This window comes from Staurois parvus, unplaced genomic scaffold, assembly GCF_062004578.1.
Source record: "Staurois parvus isolate SC_StPar_1 unplaced genomic scaffold, SC_StPar_1.0 ptg000258l, whole genome shotgun sequence".
Lineage (NCBI taxonomy): Eukaryota > Metazoa > Chordata > Amphibia > Anura > Ranidae > Staurois > Staurois parvus.
This window is the reverse complement of record NW_028318054.1, coordinates 3,882,597-3,905,289: the sequence shown is the minus strand read 5'-3', so window position 1 is coordinate 3,905,289 and position 22,693 is coordinate 3,882,597. Positions and strand designations below refer to the sequence as shown.

The window sequence follows — 22,693 nt, the reverse complement described above, 5'->3', positions numbered from 1 at the left end:
ATGGGGGGATGAAATACTATATGGGGGGATGAAATACTATATGAGGGATGAAATACTATATGGGGGGATGAAATACTATATGAGGGATGAATTACTATATGAGGGATGAATTACTATATGAGGGATGAATTACTATATGAGGGATGAATTACTATATGGGGGGATGAAATACTATATGAGGGATGAATTACTATATGAGGGATGAATTACTATATGAGGGATGAAATACTATATGGGGGGATGAAATACTATATGAGGGATGAAATACTATATGGGGGATGAATTACTATATGAGGGATGAATTACTTTATGAGGGATGAAATACTATATGGGGGATGAAATACTATATGAGGGATGAATTACTATATGAGGGATGAAATACTATATGGGGGGATGAAATACTATATGGGGGATGAAATACTATATGGGGGATGAAATACTATATGAGGGATGAATTACTATATGGGGGGATGAAATACTATATGGGGGGATGAAATACTATATGGGGGGATGAAATACTATATGAGGGATGAATTACTATATGAGGGATGAAATACTATATGGGGGGATGAAATACTATATGGGGGGATGAAATACTATATGAGGGATGAATTACTATATGAGGGATGAAATACTATATGGGGGGATGAAATACTATATGAGGGATGAATTACTATATGAGGGATGAAATACTATATGGGGGGATGAAATACTATATGAGGGATGAAATACTATATGGGGGGATGAAATACTATATGAGGGATGAAATACTATATGGGGGGATGAAATACTATATGAGGGATGAAATACTATATGAGGGATGAATTACTATATGGGGGATGAAATACTATATGAGGGATGAAATACTATATGAGGGATGAAATACTATATGGGGGATGAAATACTATATGGGGGATGAAATACTATACGGGGGATGAAATACTATACGAGGGATGAAATACTATACGGGGGATGAATTGCTATGGGGGATGAATTACTATATGGGGGATGAATTACTATGGGGGATGAATTACTATATGGGGGATGAATTACTATATGGGGGATGAATTACTATGGGGGATGAATTACACTATGGGGGATGAATTACTATATGGGGGATGAATTACTATATGGGAGATGTATTTTCAGTTTTAAAAATGTGGCTCTCAAAATAAATTTCAATCATGGTTTTGGCGAGATTTGGCTCAGTTGAAAAAAAAGGTTGCCCACCACTGCTCTAGCCTATTTGGCTGACTGCAGTGGTTAAATGCCAACTCTGTTCAATAGCCACCCCCTCCCCTTCCCCACTAAAGCAAGTCTAGTAGTACATGAATATGGCCTAATTTTTTGTTCTTGAAAATTACCACCATCTGTGCAACCGGTCCCCTGAAGCCTCCTCTCTCAAGTATCTAATGCTTACCTTCTCACATACAATGCAGGACTAATAGTTCTGCATTGCACATTACGACAGCGAGGGACTGCCCACAGCCCAAAATTATAGGAAGAAGAGGAGCATGCCGGAGCAAGGAATACAGCCTCTTCCTTTACCCCCCTAGAAGAAGTAAACTACCCCCAGCTTTACCCACTAGAAGTGTACTACCCCCAGCACTACAAGTGGTTTTTTTTTTATAACTTTAGGGTATGTTAGGTCTGAAGGCAGCAAGAAAACATAAGCAAGATATCCCTGCCTGATAAGAAAACGGCCATGCTTCCAACAGTGCAGTTGTAGGAGAGCTTTTCACGAGATAATGAGCTTCTTCCGCCAAGTGCAATGTAAAATTTATGTGATATTCCATCTCCATGTACTTGTACACTGAATGCATTTGGCATTAAAAGGGAATCCGCTACCACCACCAAAAGGTCACAGAATGAATTGTTAATTTCTACAAAGAAAAACAGACGCACACAAGATGTTTTTGAACAGATTATATTGTGTGAATACATAACAGTACCAGGAACATCAGCTTCCAATTATCGAGTTACAAGTACAAGAATATAGTTATCTGCTGTTAACCCCATCACTGTTAAAAATGGCATGCACTGATTGATGACCTGAACTGAAAGCATACAGAGCAATGGCAGATTAAGATTAACATCTACTGTAGCTCTCACCAAACATGGGAATGTAAATTTCCAGGGGGATCTCAGCCTTTGTCAGATAATCCACAGCAAGCATTATGGATCACCATACTCAGCAGAAGGAAGAATACGTACAATATGGCTCTAAAGAAAACAAACCTGTTTAACTGACTTTTAATTCATTATAGGTGAACTATTGAACAGTAAAACAAAAGGCCTAGTCATTTTTTTCCATTGACATAGCAGTGAAGTTGTATGGCGTGTTTCAGCAATGTTCCTAATGTCAGTAATCAACTGTGGGGATACCTTCACTTCTCCAGTTTCAATATATCATGAGGTATTCCTAAATTAACTTATGCTTCCAGGAAGGTCCAGATTGCATGATGTCATCACCAACTGCCATGTGCCACTTTTGTTATTTCCCTGCTGTAATGCCCCCTATAGACCAGTACTCCTAACTTCTACCCTCAGTCTGTTTGGTTAGCTGCACGTGAAGGTATACAAAGTTGTTTTTGGTCACTCTGTATCATGTGTTTTGGGTAGTAATCACACTTTTAAAAGGGTAATTGCATTTTTATAGCTAGAGCTCATATACGCAACCCAGGGCCATAGTGTCCTTGTATCCATGTATGCTGTAATTGTAACTATAGCACATAGTGCTGGAGCCTTCAGTACCTGAATCTGTGGCTCTACTATGCAGGCTGCAAATGGTCCCTACATGTATCCATGGATGTCAACTGAAGCCCATAAGGCCTGGGCTGCTATCTTAAGCCTGTTACGATAATATTGGACGAGTGACCGTCCATTTTATTATTTGTTGTTTCTGCATACTAGCGTCATATCTATAACGAGTAAGTTATTAGAGTTACGGAAATTCTCATAAGACAGAATGCAACTTCACACGATGTACTGTAATGTATTTATTTCCGAGCATGTGCAGTCTTGGTCACTTGATATTTTTTATGGACAAATACTGTACTAAATAAATTAAAATGGTTCATTCTGTTATCTTACAAGATAAATATTCATGCTTGTCCCTTCGGATAATTTTGAATGATCTGTCGTGACCAGCTCTTGAAAGCTGTATACGAACTATCAGATTATTAGACACTCGCTCCAAAAATGTTTTTTTTCCCCTCTGTTTTTCTCATCATGTGTATTAGGCATTATTAAGGCCACAGAAATGCAGGCTTCTGTATGTGCACAATTTGCATTAGCAAAGTGTCCACCCAACCTCAAGAAGCTTTGCTGAAACACCTTTCAGTTAAAGAAAGGAGATGCTAAACAGTTTAATGCGAGTAGCAGCTGCCACTTCAAGCAAGGTACTGGAAGGACAAGGTGAAGCATGTTGAAAGCCTGCTAGCAGTGTGTTTACGCTCACAATCTACCCCCTCTAAACAAATCCTGCTTGGATTTTTACTTTTCCAACCTCATGAAGATATTCACCTAAGTCCCCCTCAAAGGTCGCATATCTGGGTGCAGGGGACCACTGGTCCAGAAGTACAAACCCACCCATGACCACTGGTGTCCTTCAGATGCCAATAGGAAGCATCCACATCACACAAGCAGTGACCTGAAAATTCACAGGAAGGACCCCAGTGAATAGGATAACAAAGAGGGAACAGGCTTGGTGGCATCTTGTGACCATGACTTCAGGTTATTTTTTTTTCTCATACCAGCAATTAGCTAGAAGGGGGTGGGAGAGAGGTTGCCAATGTCTCAGAGACCAGCTTTAAATTGAGCACTCCCTATTAAGATTTAGATTTTGCACCCCCAAATAAACTGATTTAAATGCTTCAACAAAGCTCTTCTAATGCTGACTGAAATCTTTGAAAATACAGCAAGTCCCCTACTTACAAATCGGTTCAATTCTGGGAACTCGTTTGTAAGTCCAACAAAGATCAGTGCTTGCAGACAATGGCTGCAAGTGCTGATCAATATGTTCTGGCGGGGGGAGTCTCCCTATCAGAACACAAAGGCACAGAGAGGGAGATAGCCGCAGCAATATTACTTGTGTTGCTATGGCAATCTGAGTGCGTGTACCCGGCTTTACACGATTGGACATGTTCGCATTCTTTAACCCCTTGGCGCTGGCGCCTCCTGACCCTTTAAGGATTTCAGAAGCCGGGAGGCATGTGGGGTTTTAGGGCCATGTGATCGCCGTGATTCGCTGTTACATGATCGGGAAAGGTACCGGTCGCAAGAGGAGATCGGGACCTTTCTGTGCGTACCGGACAAGTGCGCCCTCAACACATAGGTTTTTCTTAATTGCAAATGTGTGGCCACGCGGCGTCAAGGCCCAGAAGCCAGGAGGCCGCACATTTGCGTGTGGCCGACACCAAGAGGTTAAAGTTTACAAGCTGAACGTTCGTATGTGGGGAACTAACTGTACTTTGTAAAAGCTTGCTGTACACATTGCTCTTTTCACATACTGAAGCCTGAAAAATAAGGACCAAAAATGACTTCAAGGAAGAGGTTACTATAATTAAAAGTATGTTTCCTATTAGTTCAATATAATTATGCCCTTATATAAATTCATATCTGAGATAAAAGTAAAATACTTTCTTTGCTACCATGAGTTCTGAATCTAAATGAACTGACAAAGCACTTACATACGTACATAATTTAGCATGCAAAAAACCTTTGTGGAATCTTTCAAAGGCTGAGTATCCCACTTTTCTGAAAACACAATGGCATTCTAAGAGGCTACACAAAGCATGTGAAATGAAGTGTACAGATATAATAAAAAGACAATATCTGTTACATGGAGTGTACAAAGACAAGTTACCCATTTCTGTATCACCCACAAGCTGCAGTGCTGTCATCTTTTACAATATACTAGGTATTTTGGTACAAATAACAATCACAGATATTGAAACAATTTTGCAAGTGTAGCACATTTTACATTTTCATCTCTTAAGCGGTTCTTGTATTTGACGGCGAATGTCTAGAAAAGGTTTCATTTTTGAAGGTCATAGCTTACATTTGCAGAGATCTAGCAACCCACTGGGCTAGTTATAAAACTGTTCCACTTCTGCCAGAAGCCATATAAATTCATTGTAGCAGCATGTGACACCCTAGCTGCCGCATCCAAAACAGGTGTAATATAAAAGGCAGCAGGGCAAGTGACTACACACTTATCTTAGCTATTCATCATCATTCCTAATATTCTGCCGAGACCATAAAATCCTTTTGTCCTTTGCCATCTCTAAACAATTTATGTGGTTTCATTTCATGGAAGATTAACCATTAAAGAGCTATTTCAAAGCTTAGAGCCGATGCAATAACATCAAAATAGCTTCATATCTAAAAAGAGTTGACCCACACACATTTGCATTGAGGATGTTAATAAAAAATAACATTTCAAACATCGTAGAGTAGGATAAACAGACTGATTAACATAGAATAATACAACATTTGGCATAAAATAACAAAAACGGAACACATTTACAATGATCTGACAAACAAGGTATGTGCAATGTGTACAAAAATATTTTATCATTGCAGGTATATTTACATATATAACAAGAAGCTATCATCTTTGGCTGCCATATTTGGCAAACATGGATCAGAATTATAGTGCATAAAAAAAGTTTGCTATGAAAGTTTACAGACACCGTAATATAGTATATGACGAATGACAGAAATAAAGTTTTGCATGCCACTGAGTCTCGAATAAACATTTATAGAAAGAGTTATGAAGAATGGCGACTATTGCTTCTAATTTACAATATTGTTCATCTGATGACCATTTGCAATACTAGGGCTCATGCGACCTACTATTTTTTGTGACGCCAATGGAAAATCAATGTACCAGAATAACCACCACACCCAGGCATGGACAGTTTCTAATATCACAAATATCCACTTAATGTGGAATTACAGTATCTGGTTCAGCAGCGTCACAATGACAACTGTTATGCGACTATAATGGAAACAAAATACTTGAATTTGTTTCAGATTTCAAAATGGCTGCTCTAACATGTATATGACATTACCACAGAGCTCTGCTAGTAAATACGGACTGGACTCGCAACCATATCTTAGTAATTTTCACAGAGTGTAAAGCTGGCCGTACATGGATCAAAATTAAGCTGGTTCATCTGTCCTGTACTTAAAATCGATCCATCAATTGACTTGGGTACAAGCAGCCTGTCAGATTTTTCTACATGTGACTACTGCTAATGGCTATAGCTGCTACCAGTAATCATTGTGTTCTGCTGGCTGGGAAAGTACCCCATGCCCCCCGGAAGAATACAACAGTGCTGCAGGAGGCATCCCCCCCCCCATCAACACTGACTGGAGAAATCAGGTGATTTTCTTCCCTTCCACCTGTGGTGGAAGGAAAGAAAATCAAATCTGTGGGCTGCCTTAGTTCAGTAAATGTCAAATGGATGGAGAAGGAAAATTCACTGACATTTTTTCAGGTTAACAATATGAGAGTATCTGTTGGCTTAAACTGTTCTTCAAACTTGTCTATCATGGTCTTATATCTTACTATCTTTCATGAGATACAATAATGTAATCATTAGAAGGGCAAGCTGAAAAGCACTACTTTCTACAGAACACAATGTAATGTTCTGACAGTACATATTATAACCAAAAAAGACGTCAATATTACAATAATAAAGCACATTGGGTGATGGCTGGAGACCCCCAAGCAATCCAAGTATGCAAGCAGGTACCTGGGAAGTGTTTACATACACCAATAGAACTATTGTCAAATGTTTGTACAGAAATTCTGAAAAATCATGTCAGAACATTCAATAGTACCATTATGAACGCATCAATTTTTTAAAGAAAACCCTGAAAATTTCTGTTCCAATTCAATACCAATGTTTTGAATTCTCAAACACATTCACAGAATGCGCTCAAGAAGAAAAAAATTGCTATCCCTCTCTATTGCTTTTCCTTGTTACTACAATCAAAAACGTTCCGAAAGCTAATTTTTTCCAAAACAAAATTCTACTAGTGTATGGCCAACTTTGAACCAGAGGCTACTTTACAAGGAAAGCCTGCAAAAGGTACAGGTTCAGCTTGAAACATGCTAGTGGTAAATATAAACCTATTCACATTAAATAATAGCACAGTCCTGACCATAATCTAAGTCAGAAAACCTAAAAAAAAAGAAAAAAAAAAAAAAAGCACATTTCACTTAATGGATCTTGAACTACCCAGCAGCAGCCTGACATCTTTCTTATAATGAGATATATATACAGTATATATATTCATCTCTGAGAAAAGGCCAAAATTTGAGAAGGGTTGGCACCACCCAGCTTCACAAAAGTTGACTGAAAAATCAAAGGAGCTAAGTGGAAAAATATCAGCCAAACAGCAGCAGCATCTTATCATATGTGCTCACTATTCATAAACTGAGAAATGAATTGGTGCAGTGGCTGTGTGAATACAATAGACGGTAACTGGAGATTCCTCCATCCATGCGGTTAAGGTTAAGTGTGGTTTCGGGAATCCATTGATTTCTTTAAATCTAAATGGGTATGGTTAGCTGAATAGACCTAGGAGGGAAGATTCCATCTACTGAACTGCCTGAGGCAAGATTCCGCCTTATGGTAGGAAAAGCCCAAACAAAACAATAGTAAAGAGATACACATGAATAGAAACCCTGTGCAAATCAGCAATAATGTTTGGCATTAAATGGCAGCTACTATACTGAAAAATATTTCAAGCAGATAAAACAAAAAGCATGCAACGGGTAAAAAAAAAAAAATAAGCCAACTGAAATATTTGGGGACATTTGTTTTTCCCAAACCAAGGTGCAGAATGTGCTGTGATAGGACAGTTAACCGCAAACTGGTCATACACATTACAGTCTGTAAATCTCCTTTTAATGAACCAAAACTGTCTAACATGAGGACCTACCCAATCAATACAACTGGTTTGTAACTAATCAGGCCGGCTTTGTACTACATAGTTGTTGGTAGATCTAAAGGAGACTGTACAAGTAGATTGTAAAGTATATGTTGAGCTTTAGGATTCCTATAAACATTGAAAGAATGATTATACATTTGATTGTCCATACCTACTCCTGTCAAGGCAGTACTGGAGCTCATCTTTACACAAACAATGATTGCTAGAACATGTTTTGTAGTACTTTGAGTTTACCTTCTACTGATATATATAATGAGTTTGTAGTAACAGTCATACTATAGAGAGGACTGTCATTTCTATTTAATAAAGTGCACCAGGAAACTGAACAGGTTGTGGAACAGATTACAATAAACCAACCTAGGAATGAGGGTCATTAGTATAAGTACCTACTAATAAGATCATATACATGAGTTATGAAAAGGAATTCTTATGGTAAATATATTCAGTTACAATGGTGGAATGGGCAAGTGTATCAAGAGCTCAAGCAGTATATACTGTGCAGTACACATATCCATTTTTGAATTATTGTCCTTGTCTCTAATTTGTTTTAATGAATTTGGAGTATAGGTTGCGGATTGCATAATTTTAATCTGGTATTTTCTGGATTGTCATTAACTATACTAAATACTCCTTTCAAGATCAATAGCAGCATTATCACTGTTCTATATTGTCCTGCCATATTGACCACATTTATTTCTGCTCATAAAAATTACAATGTAATGTAAAAATATGACGTACAAATGCCAAAAGTTGTAATGTTCTCGGGAAGATAGGGCTCAAAACCACAAAAGTACTAACGGTCTGAATAATCTAAAATTGATAAATACTTTTTTTGCTTGAAATAAATATGGCAAAAAGCAACCATAAGCAAGATGCTTAAAGTAGAACTTCAGACACTTCCAACTGTATCCTAGCTGCTTTTGTATGTGGTGGAAGGTTTTAATGATCTTTACAAGAGAAGTAGCTCTTTTGGCTATACTTCTATGGTTCACAGTTCTGCACTCTTGTAACCCATATTCAGCTGACAGCGGGCTAAAGTCTGCTGTCAGCTGATGTCAGAGTCAGTCCAGGCTCTACAGGGATCCTGACAAAAATGTTGGGATCCACCCAGACCAGATCGATGCTGCATCCACCTCGGTGAGTATGTAGGTTTATTTTGTTGAAATCACAAACTTCTCTTTTAATTTCCTCTGTGTGCCTCTGAATTGTCATTGAAGGCCATTGCATCAGGCATACTTTCTGTCCCCTGGTGTAAACAATCACTGCTTCTGTGTCCAATATGGTGCACACAATCATACAGCCTGTTTCATCTTGATTAGAAAGCGTCTGCCCCCTCCATTTCCACACTGAAGAACTTCTCTGCAGCTGACAGTATACTGTATGCTCTTCTCAGTGTGTACAACTGACTTACTGTGATCTTTCTTGCATTAGGTGATTATGTGTGCTGTACTATCCACTCACAAAGGAGCAATAAAGTCCTAAGAAGGGTAGCTCAGCCTAGTGTCTTATGCTGTGCAGTGTAATCTGGATAGCAAAGGAGAAACACACAGCACTCAGTTTAGTGTCTCATACTGTTCACATTTATGCAAAGCTGTGTGTATTAGATAATATAGGCATGGTATCGGTAAAATATCAATCACTGTTGTACAATGATCTCCACCCGATTCTTCCCAATTTCCAATGTACAAGAGAGACTCAGGGATAGTTATATGAACTCTGTTTCCTTTACAGGTTTATTATAGTGGGGTGGGGGTACATATACAGATTTCTGGAATTCAGCTTTAGGAATGTAATGTGCAACTAAGATATGCTAATAAGCAGCAAAACAAAACACAACATTCTGATTATTCTTAAAGCTTAAGTGCGGCAAAAAAATAAAAATAAAAACAGCACAAGGTACATAAATTACATTCAGTATGTTTCCCTTGTGCTGATGCCTTTTTTGTTGGGTGAAATCCTCTTCCTTCCATACTCCCCAGTCCCACAATCTTCCAGTGCGGCAGGGGTTAATAGAACTGTGGAAGCTGTCACAGGCTCTCATCAAGAGTGCCCAACTATGCCCATCCTTTCCAATCAGCTACTCCATGTACAGAAGCTGAACTACTACTAAATGGAGAACAGGTAGATGACTAAAGGGTATGCCCCTTCCATTTATAAATTCTGTTTCATTCATAGAAGCAGTAAATAGCGGCTGTTAGATTAAGGTAAGTAAGCGCCTATAGAGGGGGAGTGATGGTTTATGTTAGGTTAGAGAAAGGGGGGCACTATGCTTATAAGTACCCTTATTCTTCATTATTCTATCTGACCCTTTCAATTCTGTTGTCAATCTGCAGGTGGAATTTTGTTTTAATATGCATCTGAAGCCAACTATTTGTAACTTGTCTACTGGTTAAACATCCTATTCTTTTGTTGGTTTATCAACACACTGCATATAAGAACTAAATTATTTGAATTAGGCCATAGCAAGATATTCAGAAGAACATTTACAACAGTAGAGAATCAAGCTACCTAAACAATGTAATCAAATGACATACCATCATACTACACAGTTGTTGGGATACTGCAATTTGTTCACTGGATGGAAAAAAAAAAAAAAAAAATCACAGTCCATGCCGATTTGGAAAATGTCTCACCAAAAAAAGCAAAAATGATGCAATGTCCTATTTGCAGTACAAACTGATCCCAACCTGATCACACCATGAATGGCAATACTGAGGAGTGAAGAGCAATGAAAAAACAAGCAGAGAAATGATTTACATCACATCTAAAAATGGTTATCAAATCAATATTTTCTCAAATCAACTCCACCCTAGCTGAAATCCAGGCAAATAATTTAAACATGTAATTCAGTTATGCTAAATAATATATATCTTTACAACCAGAAAATCATTTTGTTTAAATCTGTTTTGATGTCAGACTTCTACAATGTACTAAACAGCAGACTGGGCAAGCACAGTTTTTTGCACCAATCAGGATGTACTTCTTTACACAGTATTGTCATTTCAACTCCGCGTACGTGCGGAAGGATAACCATATGAATGCGGTACTGCTTTTTCACAATCCCACTGGCAGGTTGAGGGAGAAGAATGAACTAGGAAGCTGGACTTCAGAAACCATTTTAAAATCTTTGGTCACCAGATAAAAGGCCAAAACCATGAACTCAAGAGGAGGAATGTTGCCTGGAGCTCCACTTTCATCCCTATCTTTTGAAATGCTGTAATGGAAGTGAATACACCTAGCTGTGAAGAATATAACCATATATTAATGCAGCAATCAGACTTCAAATTAAAATAGACTAGGGATTTTTTCCCTGGTGCAACAAGCAGCTGCTAAAATACTGTAACTTAAAGCATCCAGACTCTGATTTATGTTTCTGATACAACACAGGCATTTAAATATACTATAGGTTACAGCACTTTTAAGCAGTTACCAGAGCAGCAATTTTAGAATAATGCCAACATTTTATTTCACATATGTTAAACCTCTTGAAATAAACAACTCGCCTTTCTATGGAATGTTTTCTTATTTAATTCTAGGTTTATGTAATTTCACTTGATATAGCTGGTATAAATTAAGTAAAATTGTAGTTACTGCTTTATTGTTAACTGCAGTAACTTTCAAAAGCATTACTGATCACCACGGTACTTGTATGCATTTCTGACTAGTACCACTAGCATAAGACTGCTGTACCAGATGTGAAGGCACATGCTTAGACATGTGTTCATCGAGCATATGCTGACATTGCACACATAGCAATGAGAAAAACCACTTAACTGTGAGCCTATAACAGTAACATTGGAACATGTTACGAATGTCCATCTGTAGTTCAGGAAATCACATATGTGACTATGGTCACAGCCAATGTCCCAACTGACTCTTGTTCTTTGAAGCAAAAAAAACTGTAGAAGCGACAAGTGCTCATGTTTTGACCAATCCAAGCTACATAGTATTTAGCTCTCTGCACTTCAATGCAGTGGCATTTTTTGCATTGGTCCACTCAACATCTGTAAACAAGCCTATTATAGCACTTTTTGGCCATGGAGTAAATTCTGAGGTAGTCCACACAAAGTCAGCTGACTTGCAGATTTGTTTGGAATAATTAGGTTGTTTCCTTGTAATCGCCAATAAATAGAGTCCTACTTAGGTCACAGTCTTGTTCATATGATCTCAAGCAAGGTCTTGGCAAGGGATGATCTTCTGCTTTGACTGAAGATGGCCCTTCACTTCTGAGTAAGGTTTTTTCAAGACCAACAACAGAATGGTGGCATAAGGGAGGGTGTGGTGCCGACATGTTGCCATCTTTCTTTATGGGCCAATTTGGACAAGGACACGAATCTGTAAGTGTGAAAAAAAAAATGAGACACTGTTCTCCTATAGCTAATCACAGAATAAAATACAGACATTTTATTATTAGACGTACATTGAATGTTTTTCTTAACCTTAGAGCTATTTGCCCAGCCTAGACAGACATGAAGCCTTTATGTATACAAACTATACTATACAAAAGGCCAGTGTCAACAGGCTTTTTGTCAGACACTCTTCCTTGTACAGTCAGAACTGCTTCTCACTCAAGCAAGTCAGCAGGAATACAAAAGAAGCTTGAAGCAGGTTGAGGTAGCTTTGAATGAAGTTAAATGCATCTGTCAATGGACTCCAAACCTCTTACACTGCTCTCAAATATACTTGGAAGTACCATTGCTAATCACAAGCCCAAAGCCTGTTAACACAAGTCCTACTGCAAATAAATCCCTAACCACTCTACATTCATGTTGTCCTTTCCATTGTAGATACAATCCATCCACCTCAACACCAGCTTCAAGGCCCATAGATCACCTTTTGCATTTGCCCCTATTATATTTTCTGAGGGCCAATTCACACACCAATGCATTGATCTGCATTTCAGCACAGCTGTAAAAAGCAGATCAATAGAAAGACATCTGAAAAACAATTTCAAATGTGCCCTATACACACCATAATGATGCGCATGCACGTCAACGGACTTCATAATGTATGTCAACAGACGCCAGCGCCTGTTAAACCGCAACTAAAATGGATGGTAATGTACATGCATTTCCCATACATTTTATGGCAAGTCAGTGTGAATTGGCCCTGAATGAGTAATGAAGTCAAACTAGGTCTTACCAGTAAAAACAAAGCTTTCATTTCTGCAAAGCTATAACATATTCTATTACATTTCCGTACAGAGGTTACATGTGAATAGCAGCAATGACTGAATATGCACAAAGACTTCTATATATTGTACTTGTGTAAAGGTTCACAAATGAAAAGGGTTGTTGTATAAAGGGCTCTTTGCACTTATTTTTGAGAACAGCACATTAAACATGGGAAAGTTCACTTTGAAATTTTGTATAGTGGATAAAACACAAGAACTGTCTAAGCTTGATTCTACAAAAAAAAGTAAAGAAATACAAAGTGATACACCTCTAGGATTAGCTATAGTGATTTGTGCAGAATATATCAATTCATTTCATGGGGCTTCTGTGTGAATAATATCCCTGTTGAAAGATGGAGCAAATAAGGATACACAGCTGTTGTTATTTTAGTGCTCAGTTTAAAGAGCTGGATACTACAAAAACCCTATCTTCCAAAAAACGTCAAGATTTACAATCACAGAAGTAAAAGAAAACACAGATTACTTACCACAGGTGGGCTTTGCACCCTCCTTTCTGTCATAATTGTTGAGGAATGCAGACATATCCCTCTTAGCAGCAAATGCTCCCACTTCATTAGAGTGAGACAGGAAAGTGTCCTTTGGAACTTGTGCCATAAAGCTAGACAAAGTTTGGTCCATTGGGTCTTCCTCTGTCATGTATGTATATGGACAATATTCTCTGGTCCGTGAGTAGATATTAGCATTATCATAACAATCAGAGCAAATCATATGTTGCCCAGCACCTACAAACATAATACATTCAGATCAGCAACATAAATACAAATGGGAAATTTAAAATACTATAAAAAAAAAACAAACATCTGAAAATGTAAATGTTTCTTACTTTTTGTAAACACTAAACAAATGGGATTAAATGTTAAATTAACTAAGCTACAGAAAAGAGGAATTTTGACTTGCCTGTAAATTCCATATCTTGGAGTTCAGTACAGGAATTACTCAAAAACCCTGGGTTATAGGCCGCTAACACGTGAAGGTAGTAGCCTATAAGCCAGGGTCTATGAATATCCAGCCTGTGTCCTGTGCTATACGAACAAGATAAACCAATAGCCACAAAAATAGAAATAGTAAATACAACCACTGTTTGTGCAAGTGACATCTCACCTGGTGCTTGATGACTGTCACGCATCTCCCCCGGGGGGAAGCCTCCACGAACTCCATATAATGGGGGAATTCTGCTATTCTGCATATTTGGTGCAAATGGAGTATTCAGGATTTCTGCATCTGCTTCACTTCCAGTATCTACATATAATCCTTTGGAGAAAAATTACAAACCTTCTTTAAAAACAAACACACATTAAGGAGTCATGAATACCAATAATATATGTGCATTTAAATATTAAAGTGGTATTAAACCCAAAACCAAAAATGTAATATGTTGCAGCTTATCCATCATTACATGTTGTGGCTACATTAGTTTTCTTTTTTAGGCCTTTTCACCTTTTTTTTTCCTGGTGATCTGGCCAGTAACACTCCTCCTGCATTAAGAGACACCACACTGGATGAAGGAGCATATGGGGCACCTTTGGACAGCAACATTGTCAGTTTGGGGGGAGGGAAGTGTTAGATGTACTAGCAGAATTAAATATAGTAACAAACTGAACTCTAGCTAAAACTTTATAATCAGTTACAGCAAACTTTTTCTTTTCCTTTTGGGATAAAGGTTGAATGGTTTTTCTCATCCATGTATTTGCAAGAGAACCTGTTCTCTAAAAAAAATAAAATAAAAATAATAATAGGCTTCCTGGCTGGATCACCAGATGAGAATAGAAGACAGCCTTAAGAGGAAACTAATGCAGCCATCATATCTAAGAACTGTAAGCTGCAATATAATAGAAGTTTGCTTTTGGTTTAACACCGATTTAAATGTAAAATGCTTGTGTAAAAAAAAAAAAAAAAAAAGAAGAAACCACCCTACTTGTTTAGGCTTCTGCCCTGTATTAAATAAATCCCCCTTTTCCCTACCATCTTTTGTAAACACTGTAATCCCGGTTTCCTGTACTTGGCAAACAAATTTCAAAGATACTCAAAAAAATATTACATTTTATGGCTCAACTGCAATACCCAATACAAAAGATGGTGGAGCTGCAGTAAAATTAGGGAATTATGGGTACATGTTCAAGAAAAACTCAGGAGTGATGTGATGAGGCATAGGTACACTCATTGGGTAAGTGGAGGACACCAATAACAATCTTATCTGAAGGCAGACATTTTATATACATACACAATTTAAAATGGTTCTAAAGCCTTAACATGTTGTACCCTAATGCACTCCTTGCATTAAGGCAAAAATGTTTAGCGGCATCGGTATCCCCATATTTGTCTATAAATGACTACCCACAAGACATAAAATAAATCATGCAGCTTAAAACAGGCCATACACTTAGTGAATTTTGTCCAGTTCTTAATGAACAGGCTAAAATCTATCAAGTGGGTCATCCCATTGGCCACCTTCCACCCAAAATTGCTTGACTGAAAAAATTCAAAAGAGCTGGTCGGAAACATTGTTGGCTGAATTGACTGCAACCAATCAAATGGGTTTGGGTATTTTACCGGCTGATGGGGCCAGTTGTCAAAATTCAATAGCTGCAGTTAGAGATTCGTCCATCTTCGCTTTGCAGAGCGGATGGAGGAATCTATTAAAAAAATCTATGTATATGGCCAGCTTTACTGCTTTTACAATGATGTGTATGCAGACAACCAAAAATCATCACACTCCAACCTGACAGATCAAAATATATTTTTACTATGCTATTGCCATCACTAATTCGATACTGTATGCTCTGGGGAGTCTTTCCATTGTTAAGATGACTTTGTTGCCTGACACAACTGGCTCACTAAGTAGATAAAAACATCTCACTATCCTCCTATTCAGCAATCCACCCAGTACATCTTATTTTATTTTTAATAGGGCAAGTAATAAAAATGTGTTCAGGTGGAAAGAAGTATCATCTAAAGCTATATACCATCAGTTCCTTTGTGAACACAGCCGCTAGCAGTAGGCATGAGCTGCTGGTGACTGCCAGCTTCAGAATTACTGTATCCTTCTGGCGGCTCTGACAGTGTTCCCTGGGAAGAAAGGTAGCTTGGAATATCAGCCGGTAAATTCATGTCCTCTGTGAAGAGAGTGAGAAAATATGTCAAGTTCACATGTATTGCTATACAGTAACAAGCCCTATCTAAAATACACATGATCCTCTAAAACATTTCTCAAGAATACAAAAAGTAGAACATGAGAAGAAAAAAAAAATGTGACCTATGGGCAATTTTGCAGCAAGCCTCCTCCTTTCAAAAGATATTTAACAATCTCTCTTTATTTACTGATTAAGATATAAATAACTATAACATGTAGCCCTAATTGCAACCGACCGTTTAAAAAAAAACACTTTTAGACACAAAGCTCTTGTATAATAATTCCCACAAGCAAATGGCACAGAAAATTGAGTGTAAAAAAAACTGTCACAAACAAGCTCTTTAAAGACCATTAATTAAATGTATTCAAAGTCTAACTCCCATGAACCCCATATAATAAATGGCAATAGCTAATATGAAGTGTTTTGTTGTTTTTAATGCATTCCCAAATCTTTTTTTCCAGTCTGCTATGTGGTAAGCTGTACAATTAACTAACACATTTAGTACTTAAGGCACATAACTACTAGGACTAAATCAGTCTGAGAAGTGAAAGCAAACTAAAACATGATTAAAGTAGAATAGGCAAAACTTTTTGTTTTCATTTAGAGTAGAGGAGGATTATAACCCTATTTTTATTTTTGCATTCTGTGTCCCATTGGGGAGTCTTCCCTTCACTTCCTGTCCGATAAACAAACAAGGAAGTGAGAGGAAATCCTATTAAGGTGAGGGAATCCTTGGTTGTCACCTGAACCACCAGTACTAGTATTCCCCATTGAAAGATATCCCCACTATTTAGGTTCTAGGGACAACCCAAAATGTGGAATTTTCTATTACTTTCAATGATAATGGTAAACAGGGCAAATAGAGAGGGTGAATCTCCGTAACGGCTACAGACAGCAATAATAACCTAATAGGTGTTCTAATATCTTTCCACTCTATTCACAGTTTAAAGTTTTACTAAAACCAGGAGCCTGCAGTCATATCTAATCTCCCACAGTACACAGAACATGGAAGTGCGATTATTTTAGTAAATATAAACTGCTAAATACCTTTTCTCATCAGCAGTAAGAGCAGTCTTGTGACTTCAGCAATGCACTGGTTAAAGCTTGTAGGAATTTTCTTTCTGCTCTAGGAGGATGTAAAACCCCTAACCCTCTGTCTGGACAGTGCTCATTGGCCCTGTGCTGATCACATGCACCATCCCAAGAAAAAAAAAAAAAAAAACTGAGCATGTGTATGTGACCACAGGTTCAGTCTGTATCAGGTGGACATTTCAACAAGAGGGGCAGAGAAGAAAGGATCAGAGGTTTTATACAATGCGGAGGATTAACCCCTTAGGTTCCACAGTGAGTATAACAAGCATGCTATACTGCATATACAGACTGATTTTACTGTTGTGGGTGTAGTAACACTTTAAAAAAAGTTTTGCCTTTACTATACTTCAATCTTTACAAAACTGGAGAATCTTCAGAATGCATTTAAATGAAAATAAAGTGGCAAGAAAAAAAAAAAGCACTTGTATGATCTCTCTTCCTCCAAAAAGTAGTACTACATCCTGAGCTCTGATGACTTATTCGCAGGCATAGTGGACTTGAGTGTCCAGAAGGGGGCCTAGAAGGGCCAAAAGGACTAGCCAAATAAACAAGAGTAGGATAAAGGCCTCTTAAGCGCAGTAAGAGAAGAACCGGATGTCTGATGCAAGTCCAACCTCTGCTCGGCCTGTGAGCAGAAGGAACTCATATCACCCGTGAGGTTCTTCCTGGTGTCGCCTAAGGTAGTACCAAACAGGCAAGTCCCCTGGAGGGAGAGGTCCGGCAGACCCACACAGAAGTCTGATCAGCATTTGAGTCAAAGCAATCTCTGAAGCCCACTACCGAGACAGAGGGCGTAAAAGGAAAGGATCAATATCTGAAGATAGAGTACATACGTAATTCAGGCTCTGGACCAACTGGTCAGCCAGGTCCACATACATCTGATCCACGTCTTGAGTTCAAAACTCGCCACAGAAACCTGGACCAATAGTAAGCATAAAATACCGGGGCCGTGACCAACCTAGGCTGTAAGGTGACCATGCCATGGTAATGAACAGCCGTTTACAGATTCTGCCCCAAGGTCTAAAACTCTGTTACCAGTATGCTGGTGGAAATATGCCACCTAGCAATGGGGAGAACCGCCACGGAAGGTGAGTTTCACTTCTGCCGAAGGGCCTACTCCAAAGGGGTAACGTACCACATGCGCTACGGCCACAAAAGCTGCCTTGGGTGTTCACAGTGCAGTAGAGGAGGCCAGAGAGTGAAGTGCCCCACCCCAGGGCCCTCCCACAACCACCTCTCAACAAAGGACAGGCGCCAGGCTCAGCGGTGGTAAAAACCCGCAGGGAAGGGCAACAGCCCTGATCAATAATGGTGGAAGTTGCACTGATCCGGTAGGCCACAAATGTGTGGCCTCAATTGCTGGGTGGGCCAACCGCATGGTGAGCGCATGCGCAGTAAGCCCAAACCTGCGACCCTGGCCAGCAAAGGGGGAGCAGAGGCATCCCCAGCTCATCACACCAGGTGAGCATACAAAGTTTCGGCACACAGATAAAGCTGGTACCCGCAGCCTCAAGGCTTCAACCCAGGCACAGTGCCACAGTACTACCAGCGGGTTCAGTCAAGTTGAAACCAAAAGGGTTTGCTGCCCAGGCATACACTGCACAATGCCCCTGCATCAAACCCCCACTACATCACCATATTATGTGAAACTAAGGAAACTTGGTACCCACTCCCGCACCAACGGGTCCCAGAGGAAAGGGGGGGAATGCAAAGGGATCCAGGCCTATGGGGGAGGATAGGACCCCACAGGACCGATTGCCTCAGGGAGTACCCACGCCCCACACTGCATCTGGGAAGGGAAGGAGAGGGCATCTACTTACCGATCCTGCGGAGCATGCGGGTAAGGTTCCCATGGCAGATACTCCTCTCCATCGAAGTGGGGGCTGTCGGTCAGAGTAACACTGACATGGACTGTAGGTGGCTGGTCATATGTGTCTCTGCGAGACGTTTAACTCGCTGGCTGCCCCGGTCTCCAGGATGGAACTTAATCGCAGCCGACTTAGTGCTTAGCTAAAGATCTGTGCACGTACGCTGGCCAGACTGGGGTGAACACTGGATCTAGATTGTTCAGCCCGACTGTTGATAGAAGATCTCCACAGGAAAAAGAAAAAAAAAAAACCTATGGAACCCACAGGTCCCATCAGGGGGACTAGGTCCTTACTCCTGAACAATAAAAAGAAAATCTGGATTGCCTATAGCAGAGAGGGGGTTATAAGTCAGAAGGGACTGCCCAAAAGGGGTGCTGAGTTCTTTTCTACCTAGTGTGCTATTCCTGTAGGTGGCGATTCAACCCTATGGTCAAATTCTCAGAAGAGCTGTGTCCAGAATAGCATTTATGACCACTGTGTTTAGTCCTCTGCTACTTCACCGAACCACAACATATCCAGGCACTATAGCTGAAATCCAGTATCACCACTTGTCTTTGCTAATAAAACAGGGGTCTAGCAAAACCAGCAGCAAACTAAAACAGTGCAAAACGGAAAACTCACCGGTGCTGGTTATGCTGTAATCTTCGTTTTTCCTCCGCATATGGTATATGACAATAACCCAGACCAACGATGTTCCCACCACACAGCAGACAACGACAATTATAACAATGCCCACAGTAGTCCAGCCATCTTCTTCATAGCCTATGACATTTTGGGAAGAGTCGCAATTGGGGGATGACAGTACGTAAAGGTTAATGTGACCTCTTTCAGTTCCAAGCGTATTGGACATGCTACATGTGTATTTCCCTGCATCTTCAGGTCCTGTATCTACAATGATGAGCAGTTGATTTGCAGCAGCAAAGAAATGTCGCTCAGTGACCACCAGGGGACCATCATCTTTAGTCCAATTCAAACGTGGAGCTGGGCTTCCCCCAGCTATACACTGCAGTACAGCAGTCTCCCCACGAGCAACTGTTCTGTCTTCTAGGGGTCTTATGAACGATGGAGTTTCTGAAACAAAAGCAATGGAAACATATGATCATGATGCATACAAAAAGTAAAAACAAAAAAACCACCTAAATTACAACATACTTGCTGCACATTGAAGCGTTATTTATAACAAGTGCAAAAAATTATATATGGTATATGGAGTCTCATGAGACATTACAGCTCTCATTATCAACTCCAATACACTTACACACATTGGTTTTTGTGGATAAAAGCACAAACAGCTTTCAATTATTCCCACAGCTGTCACAAATCTCACTGTAAATTGCTGAATAATTTTATTTTCTAGGATCACCATCTAGTGGCTATAATGTAGTATTTTCCTGATTAAGGTTATTTCAGGAAAATACCACATTATGGCCATTAGATGTAACTAGCAATCCTAGGATATATATTAGGTAAACTGCGGTGAAGACGTTTTTACAAATAATCTTAAATAGTCTAAGTACCTAAGTCAAAAAAATCAATTATATAAAGAGTAGGTGCAGTGCTGAGATCAGAAATGACAAAAATAGATAAGGTGCAATAAATCCAACACACTGCAAAGGCAATCATGAACCAGCAGAAATAAACAAATATATCACGGTTCCGAAGCAATCTGTAAAGTGATGATAGTGCTTATAAAGTGACCATAAATAATTACATGTATGAGTCCATAAAGTGAAAAAGTGAAATATAAATATACGTAATACCACTCAAGGTGGTTAATAGTGCTATGATAAAGTGACAAAGTCCAAAAAAAGAAAGGTGAAGATCCAATGTAAAGATCTCAGGGTATGGTGATCTACTTCCTATCCCCAATCATGTGGTGATGTACCAAGTAATAGAAGAATTGCGCACTCACCAGATGCGCAATAACATCACGCATTTGAGAACACAAACTTCTCAATGGGTCAGCCGGATCCTCTTAAAGGCAAGCACAACCTGGTCTGGATTCCCCCTCTGGATCATCCATGGTCAGCAGCACCTCTCTCCTCCTCCTTACACAGCTCTGTGGGTAGTTAAGCTCACAAGGAGCTCAAAGAAAGGAAGCCAAATAGTGTGATACCGCTACAGAGGGTGTTTATTGCTTCCAACACAGGTAACAAAGGTAAATACAAATGAACACAGAACTGACCATGTGTTTACAAAGATGGCCGCCAGACCTGCAAGAGGCCCCGGCGGTGTGAGGTCACAACGTTGCAGCTCCCTCTGACGCGTTTCGTGCTCTAGAACATACTCACAGGGGGTGTGCCTGCAACATCTGATGTCTTGTGTCTCTATATATAGCGCAAAAAGGCGTGTGCGCACTTCACGCCCGCCATTTTGTTGACTATCCGGCACCTGCACATTACGTGGGCGCCATTTTGTCGTGGATCATTTTCATAGCAAAAGAGCCATCTTTATTTGGACAGAATGCGTGCTCATATGGGTGCCATTTTCCTAAGGATATTGCAACTGAATGCCACTTAGATCACCAGGGATTGACAAAAACCAAAAACATTATCAGTTCAAAAATTCCAGATATGGAATGCTCGCAATACAAACTGAATTGCCAAGGGGGGAAATTACATACTTGTATAACGTGATCCCGCAAGTAGCCATTACCTGCGCATGCACAGTCAACACAACCCATATGTAACAAATCTATATTATTGAATTGTGATTCATATGCATATGTTAGACTATTCGAAGTAAGGTTATGGGTATACCCTCAGAGTAAATGCACTCCAGGAGAGAAAAAGAAAAGGGGAGGTCATTATAGTTTTCCTGGTGAGCATAGCAGCATTGTAATATTACAATCTGGTTCATAAAAATAACATGCTGAAGTTACTAGATCAACAATCTATGTAACTTATATCCTGGTTAGGTCAGTTCAAATCAGTACAGTTAAAATTAAAATAAAAGATAATAAAATCACGCAATAATCACTGTATGTGATCAATAACATATATATGATCTATATCATATATTAATATTCCTCTGTGGGTAAGTAAAATAACTTTATTAAGATACATCCTAGTAATAAAACCAAAAAAGATAAAAATAAAATTACAAAATGAATAAAAACTAAAAAATAGGCCCAAAATATAGAATAGAATAACCTAAAAAATAGAATAAAATAACCATAAAAATTTACGATAATAATAAAATTGGGAGTAAAAAACGGGGCCAGGAGGCCAATATAAAAATTTATAAAATGTGGAGGGGCAAGAAATCTCAGCTCAGCTATTGTCTATAAAACAATTGATGTCCATCTCAATATTGAGCCCTTTAGGATATAGGGTACCTATTTCAAAAAACCATTTGGACTCAAGCTGAGAAACAGCCCTTCTTTTATTGGTTCCCCTCTAATGTGCTTTAATAAAATCAATTTACGAAGATGGATCCCT

General features: G+C 39.1%; 1 protein-coding gene across 1 annotated transcript in view; it reads right to left on the bottom strand.

Annotated features, from left to right (window-relative positions):
• Positions 1–1,911: 1,911 nt before the first annotated feature.
• Positions 1,912–22,693, bottom strand: part of LRIG2 (leucine rich repeats and immunoglobulin like domains 2) — a 115,803-nt gene continuing 95,021 nt past the window's right edge. Inside the window, exons 15-19 of the mRNA XM_089681064.1 lie at positions 19,875–20,324; positions 16,126–16,275; positions 14,264–14,413; positions 13,630–13,884; positions 1,912–12,303 (exon numbers count right to left, since the gene is read on the bottom strand). Of these exons, the coding sequence (XP_089537190.1) occupies positions 12,068–12,303; positions 13,630–13,884; positions 14,264–14,413; positions 16,126–16,275; positions 19,875–20,324 (1,241 nt within the window). The 3' untranslated portion in view covers positions 1,912–12,067. The remainder of the gene's footprint in view (positions 12,304–13,629; positions 13,885–14,263; positions 14,414–16,125; positions 16,276–19,874; positions 20,325–22,693) is intronic.